The sequence below is a fragment of the Nanorana parkeri genome, unplaced genomic scaffold (assembly GCF_000935625.1).
Source record: "Nanorana parkeri isolate BGI_ZX_2015 unplaced genomic scaffold, ASM93562v1 scaffold221, whole genome shotgun sequence".
NCBI classification, from domain to species: Eukaryota; Metazoa; Chordata; class Amphibia; order Anura; family Dicroglossidae; genus Nanorana; species Nanorana parkeri.
In genome coordinates, this window is record NW_017306489.1 from 1,427,188 (window position 1) to 1,435,184 (window position 7,997).

At 43.1% G+C, this 7,997-nt stretch overlaps 1 protein-coding gene across 1 annotated transcript; it reads right to left on the reverse strand.

Annotated features, from left to right (window-relative positions):
• Window positions 1–250: 250 nt before the first annotated feature.
• B3GNT8 (UDP-GlcNAc:betaGal beta-1,3-N-acetylglucosaminyltransferase 8) lies at window positions 251–7,997 on the reverse strand. Its single transcript, XM_018556008.1, has 2 exons — window positions 7,850–7,997; window positions 251–1,489 (listed from the first exon to the last, which is right to left on the reverse strand). Exons 1-2 carry the CDS (start codon window positions 7,880–7,882, stop codon window positions 290–292), a joined length of 1,233 nt encoding a protein of 410 aa, XP_018411510.1. The 5' UTR covers window positions 7,883–7,997; the 3' UTR covers window positions 251–289.

Genomic DNA, 7,997 nt, shown 5'->3' on the forward strand with positions numbered 1-7,997 from the left:
GTATAGTAAAAAATAAAAACCTATTGGTTGTTAAATAGCACCTAAAGAAAGCTGAATCTGTCTCCAAAAATATATAAAATTCATTCTATGACCAAGTAATAATCATTCAAACTAAACTAAAGGGCCTGATAATAAAGGGGTATATGAAAGGTGGCACTCAAGTGGTTAAAGGTGTGAGTTGTCTCCTCTCCCTGAAGAAGCCTTAGCACTGCCTTGATTATAGAAGTTGCCAAAGAAAAGATCTGGGGATGAGGATCATTTACGTTTACAATATATTCAAACACCATTCTTAACACTGCTGCACATTTTCATTATGTTGACCCCACATCTTCAGCATCTCTTGAGGGCTCTTTCGATGTACAAGAAGAAGGTGCTTTTCGGAGCAGCTGGTCTTCTCCCTAGGTGTGTTGAAGGTCTTAAATCCAGGATGCCCAACAGGGTGCACCCCCAGTGCCATGAAACACATTCCAGTGTAGACGTCATCAATTGGGAACGGAGCGACAAAACGTGACACCAGGTAAAGCCATGGGGTTAGTCTACCCGAAAATACATATCCTCCTCCTCCGGCATAGGGAGGGTAAAATCCAGCATAGAAAGACGGGGGGATGTAGTACTTGCTATGAGTGTCCCTGTAAGGTCTGGCTGCCTTGACAACATGGCCCATATAGAGCGAGTTTTGCCGCTGGTTATCCAATAGTGACAGGACTTGCACAATATTGGGAATTCGAGCAAACACATCATCATCCCCCTTAAGGATATACTTAGCTCCAGCACAATGTTTATTTGCCCACCCTAAAAAAAGCTGGTCTTTCAGAGTCAGGTTGAAAAAGGTGTCCACAAAATCCCACTGGAGAAGGTCACGGGAAAGACTACTCTCATACGCCAGCAAAGGGGAGAGGTCAGGCACCAGCACTGTGCCCAAGAGAAACACTAATTTGACATTCTTTCCCCCATAATTTCTCTCTCCTCCCCAGCTGTCCCTTACTGCCTGCCGCTGAGCAAAGTTCTGTGGAGAAGACTTGATGGCCAAAAGGAGAAAAGTATTGTTGGCTGAACATTTTTTTGGCTGATTAATAATCATTCTGTGGTTTCGGCACCGACTGTGAGCTAAAAAGCTCTGTAAGAGATCTGGATAAGAATCGGGCTCTTTCACTTGCGGTACACTTGTGGCGTTTTTGCATGTCCATGCCATTGGTCCTTTTAAGTCCAGCAGCTGCAATTGTTCAGTATTCCAAAAAGCTTCTGATCGGATTACAGCTTTCCGCAGTTTCTGTGCTAGGTTATGAAGGGTCGCCATGGACAGCTCTTCATCACCTTGTAAAAGCTCCAGCTGAACCACAGGATTTCGGTAGGGTTCTGGAGAAACGGAGGGTTCTTGTGAGTGATGAGGAGGAGTATAAGTCAAGTCCACGAAGATCTTGAGGGCAACCAACATGAAAAGAGCGAAGAGTGAGATGCTGAACTTTCGGCATCTCACCATAGTTGGTGGCTAAATAAAATGGAAACAACACATACATAAGTTTAGAATAAAACAAATGATAGCTTTACCTTCACAAGGTCTATTCAAAAATACTGGAAAGGAGAAGTGGAGGTGTTTCCCATAGCAACCAATGAAATTCAGCATTCAAAATTGATGGTGGTTGGCAAATAAATTTAATTCATTGGCTGTCATAGGCAACGCCATCCCTTCTTGTTTCCAACACCAAGGGACAGTGACACGTTCCTAAGTAGTCACTTGGGGTTAGTTAGATGTCAAAATTACCTAAATAAAAAGTATTTTGACCAATATTTTGGTTTTAGGAAGTACATTGTGTACATGTAATGGACAGATACTCTGCTCCAATCCACATAGTTAAATACTGAAGCATGTACTGCTCATACCTTTTGGGGACCCATTAAAGGAGAACTATGGGGCAATGTTTTTTTTTTCTTTTCCATAGTTCTCTTTTGGGTCATGGGAGGACATATACTACATCCTCCCGTGACCCAAAACTCAGCATATAGCATGCTATTGCCCGTTATGTGCTGAGAGTGTGTGTTTCACATGTGTTTGTATATATCTGCAGCCGGAATGGATCCCGACAATACTGTCGAGATCCACCCAGCTAGCTGATAGGCAGAGCCTGCTGTCAATCTAGAGGCAGAGCCAGCTGTGCCCACCCCTTCCCCAGTCCATCCCTCCAGTCAGCGCTGGAGGAATAGAGAGAGGGGAGGGGGGAATCCCTGCAGGGAGCCGTGACTGACAGTCACCGCTCTCTGCTGGCAGATGATCGGGAAGTGAGCAGATCGGCAGAATGTGCTCACTTCCCGATCAATAGAGCCGACCTGTGAGTTTCAATGTCACATGTCAGCTCCAACTATGAGGATGAGTGTAATCCACTCACTGATAGTCTTTCTTTAATGAGATATCCCCATCAAGGGCTCCTGTTTCAGCCCTTCCTACCATGGAGTATCACTACCCTTAATTCTCCATAATACATTTTAGAAATCCAACAGCAAGAACGAGGCTCCCTTGTTATGACCATGGCAGGCAGGTAAGCATGATAACTTAAGAGCAATGATGTAATCACTGTTGCAATAAAGTGATAAAATAAGCCTGTTGACGATTTGACTATGAAATAATAAAATTGCCCTGCAGTGGGTAAAACAAAAAAGGAGATGTCACTGCAATTCTTACCTCTTCTATGGCGTGGTCCCACCAAAGACTCAAAGCTCTCTCCTGTTGCTGATGTTGGTCTACAACTTCCTTTCTGAGGATGTGTCATCATCAAACAGTCCTGGGCTCACAGTACCATTGCACTGAACAGCACTTACACTTTATTACATGAATGCCGATCACTACAGGAGTAAGGACCGCCCAATGCCGGAGGGAAGAAGAGGACCCCCGTGTCACGTGACTAGAAAAAAGACAGCTAGAAGGAATCTATAACTTTTTTTTTTTCTCATTCTCCCATTTAGAATTTTATATTATGAAAAGAGCAATGGAAAGGCAGTAATACCCAAAACTCCCTGGTAGGCGGGAAAAGAGAGGTAATTATGGTAGGGAGATGTCACTGTTGGAGTACCCTAAACAAATAAGAAGTCAGGGGGTCACCTATAACCAAGATATTACTGACTGGACAGGCCCTTTAAGAGATTACTATGGGTTCACAATTCCACTCTGATTAGCCCCACTCTTGTATGTGTTATTGTCAACTGAGCAAGGCTGGGCAACAACAACCAAATATTGGGGCCCATTCAATCTATCTGCAATAAAATGTATACATTTTACTCCATAAAAATGCATTTAAATGTCCCCGTCTACGTGGCTGGTTCACATCTATGCTCTGAAACTTAGCGTATTTTCTAATTGTAAGACAAGTTACATTTCTGTGCATTTACATGCGTAATCAGACCCACTGAATTGAACAGTGAATGCCTAAAAATATACATGTCACGTAGCTTTGTGTGTTTTAAAGTATCTGCACCGTGGAAAATTCTTATTCTGAATGTTTCTTCCATAATGAATGAACAAACGCAAGTTCATATGAAAAGCACACAACTCAAGCTGTAACATAGGTCAAAAACGCACATTACGAATACAAAAATGTGGCAGGACTCTTAAAATGTATATAAACCCTAACAATAAACGTCTCCTCATTGCTTCCTCTTGGTTTGTAAAAGAAACCATTAAACAGATTTTGTTATATCCGTTTGATAAACCCAAGAAATACCTGCTCTGTGTCTTGTGCACACTTCCTGTGTTCCCTCAAGACGTCTAATTAGCCCTCCCAGTTCTCTACTTGGACCAGATAATATTTAGGGTCCATGTTGTGGAGAATAGGTTAGGGTAAATCTCTATCATTAAGCCCAGGTGGTGAAACACGCGAGAGGTGTTGGCATGGTGGAGACTCACTGTGATTTACATGATGCATATCATAATTTGGATTGGGACTTGTATTTGGATTTACTTCAATAAAACTTTGGACTTCACTTACTCTGGTTTTGTGCGGCTGATCTTTTGGAGATTGACTTGACAAGTAAGAAGCAGCCTGCACTCAGAGTATGAACTGGAGCGGTGAGTTCACAGAGTTCTTTGAAGGTTTGGGTAAAGGTTTGAATAGTTTAGCAAAAGGCAACTGGACATAGCTAACACCACTCACTCCACATCACCGACAACAGAAGCTCAGTGCATTTCTGGCAGATCAACAAGTATTTTTCTTGCATGATCTTTAAGGGGATAAAGCCCATGGTGAAATGTGCATGTACTGCATACGAACTGACATACACTCAAGCAACCTTATCCTTCAAACAGCTACAATATTAGTAGTGGGTTGCTCTTCCTGTTCCTAGACCTCGCCCACCGATCTGATGGCACCTTCAGTATAATCCAGTAATCAGGAGCAGGAAATGCCTCTAATGATGTTTAAACCCTTACAGGTTCCTGTAGGACTACAAAAACTGTGTCACTGTGTGGAATTGCACTACTGCTTGTAATCAGAAATGATATGAGAAGGGTGCTCTGTTTTACCAATTCTAATAAAGCGGCCCTGTCATAACAGAAGTATGGGGGGCTGCCATTGCTGTTTGTTGCCTGGAGTCAATAGATTTTGATCTTCAGAACCAGAACAAGCATGCTGTAAATCATTGTCAAAAAGTTACAGAATTACTTCTCTCTCAGTAACAAAGTACTGAAAGCAATGCATCCGCTTGATGGCCGGTGTCCTATCGAAATGGCCAACTCATTGAAATCTCCAATTACGTCACTTCTGGTGAAAAGAAAGACTGGGGGAGCTCTGTACAGCCGCGTTGCGCATGGGCGCATAGCATTTTCACAATGCTTGTCGAGTTCTCCAACAGCTGTCAGTGCGCATGCGTGCACAACATCCCAACTATCAGTTGGCAAACTCGACGAGTATTGTGAAAATGCGGCTGTACAGAAGTCCTCCAGTCTTCCTGTTCTGTAAGTGTAACGCTGTGTCGTCAAAATCTCCTGCTGGAAAGTCACTGGAAGTGACGTAATAGGAGATTTCAACAAGTTGGCCATTTCGATAGAACACCGGTCACGTTGCATTTTCAAATGGAATGGTCACCAATGGCAGCCCCCATCATTCAGTCAGGACAGGCGTCCTCAAAAGTGTATTTTTTAAGATTTTAGAGTAAGGAAGTTAAAAGCTCTGTCAATTTTTTTTAGAATTTTGATTGTTGTCCCCGTGGGGGAGATCCACCCTCTCTATTTGATTTGGTGGCCATGGTTCCCCGTATAGATATAGTGATGAGCAATCCAAAATGTTTGAGTTACATAGTATTTGAGGTTGAATAAAGACACATGTCCATCAAGTCCAACCTAGTGTGTGTGTGTGTGTATAGATCCCCGAGTCATCTCGTTATTAGGAGTACTTGTACCCCTGTATATTACCGTTTCTCAGGAAATCGTCCAAAAGCTTCTTGAATGATTCCAGACTATTAGCTGAAATCACTGCTTGTGGCAACGAGTTCCAGACCCTAACCGCTCGAACTGAGAAGAACCCCCTCCGCCCCTTGTGTTTGAATTTTTTTTCTACCAGTTTCAGGGGGTGGCATCTAGTCTTTGTTACGTAATTAGTCGTAAAGAGTTTGTTGCTAATGTCGCTATGACTATAGAACATTTTGTACATGAAAATCATGTCCCCCCTTAATCTCCTTAGTTCCAGCGTGAACATATTTAAATTTAGTAACCGTGTCTCATAGCTCTGGTCCTCCATCCCTTTGATGAGTTTGGTCGCCCTTCGCTGGACTTTCTCATACCAGTCATTAGAGAGTCCTTAAAAATGAGGAATAACGGTCTTACTATAACCGCGCTTAGTTCCTTAAGTATCTTCGGGTGCAGATTATCCGGTCCCAATGCCTTATTTGTATTAAGTAGACTAAGTCTTTGTTGTATCCCGGGTTCTGTCAACCACTTGGCTGTGTTTTGTGATGAACTAGGTGTTTTATCAGGGGCGTCAAAGGAAAAGATGCGAGGGGAAACTTTCCAATGGGGACATCTATCCAAGAGAAAGTTTCCCTTGCTTTGGAGAGATTTCCTCCTACTTCCTGGTGCATCTCTGGGGAAACTCTCCAATGCAGACAATAAAACATAACTGGCTTCAGATTTTAAGAAGAGGTTTTTCTGTTTCTCTCTTAAAGAGACCATGTCAACAAAATACAAAATTGCGGATTCCTCCGTCCCTTCCCTCATAACCTTTTATGTAGCAGTTGGGGGAGGGTTGAAAGGAAATATTATGCAGCATGGGTAGGCAACCTTGGCACTCCAGCTGTTGTGGAACTACAAGTCCCATGAGGCATTGCAAGACCAAAAGCCACAGGCATGACTCCCAGAGGCATGACGGGATTTGTAGTTTCCGCTGGATTATGGAGGTTGACTATCCCTGCTATAAAGTGTCTCTTGAGTGTCAGCTCTCAGACTGCTGGGGCTGCTGTCATCATATCCAAGATGTGATCTGAAAATTCTCAGCCAGACAGTGACTGCAGTCAATAAAGCTGGGAATACCCTGCACGCTCTCTTTCATTTATAAAGCTTAAACAAACAAACTGGAGATAGAAGCTGATTGGTTGCCATGGGCATCTGCTCCAATTTAGATAAATTCCCGACCATAATATATGGCCAGCTTGACTGTGTGCACTAGTGGAGACCTGGTCTTGGAGCAGTGAAGAGTTTGGCTTATCGGATGAATGGACCCCAAAAAACTAAAATCTCAGTTTGATTCAGTCTGAGTGACTTAAAGCGGACCTTCACCCCCTTTGGCTAAAAATCATATCAGCATACAACTCTGCATGCCCGATATGAAATCATCTTACATTCATTAAACAAACATATTTCTATTTTACTTACAATTTATTTTTTTCCACTTCCTGGTCCACTTTGGCACAAATGATGTATTCGTGCCCAAGCGTTGCATCATGGGAAGTTTACATCAACAGAGCATTGCTGGGAAATCTCATCTATAATTTCACGAGATCTCAGGGAAAGGCTTTTTCCTCCCTTGAGATGATGTGTATGGTCACATGTCCTAGTCACGTGTGCCAGAGTTCCAGGAAGTAAAAGGGAAATCTAATAACCTGCCTTTAGTAAATAATGGCCACTGTCAGAAGACTGTGGAAGAAAATAAAAATAAAATTAAGAATACAAAGCCGGAAATCATCTAGAAGTATGTGTTTGTAGATCGTCAATACTAAACATTTCTAAAGGTGTCTTTGTTGTTATTATGAAGATATGGGTATAGTTCCTATTTATTGATCCAAAGAGATTACTAAAAGAAGCCTGAAAATGCGTCCTCACACCCACCCAGCTAATGATCGACAGGCATCTTCCCATCCTGGGGTCCCCGACCAATCAGCACCCCCTGAGCAGTCCCAATCACCGATCCAACCTGACACCTTCCAGCCTTTCGACTCTATAGAAAAGTTTGAAAAATAAAAAAATAAAAAATAAATCTGTGCATTGAAATCTATCCGCTGCCTTACTTCAGGCAACTGCAAGTCATCTCCAGTGCAATCAATGTCTCTTGTCATACAAAACAATTCACGGTGACAACAAAAGAATGCTTTTTGAATGCTGTCCTGTCCTGGCACATCTCCTGGGAAGAGCTCCGTGGCAGATGCCCCAGTAAAACGGACTGCGGTACCACACATTTAAATGCCGTGAAGAGAAAAGAAAAGGGTTGCTTGCTTTGGTCGTTAGCATTAATGTGCCCGCTGAGGCAGCTAATTCCCTCCGGATAAGAAGCTGAACGTATTGGCTGCTTGATGTGGCGGGCAGCGAGTGCGGAGTCAGATACAAACATGGCATTACTATGCTTTCTATTCCTCATTCACACGCACGGCTTACCTTACAGGGACAGTCTAGATGTAATTCCAACATCAACTCAGTGACTGGGCTTCTTTGCCACTCCCTGCCGGCTACCTCCTCCTGTTTACATGATTACAGGAGCAGATGCAGCGGCCTCGCTCCCCTCCCGTCTTCTCTTCTCCTCCCT

Bases quoted from the DNA above. Each gene is read 5' to 3' on its own strand.
- B3GNT8 (XM_018556008.1), bottom strand. From the start codon at position 7,882: ATGTTGGAATTACATCTAGACTGTCCCTGTAAG. The intron at 1,490-7,849 runs GTAAGCCGTGCG...CATTTTATTTAG, and splicing joins ATCTAGACTGTCCCTGTAAG to CCACCAACTATGGTGAGATG.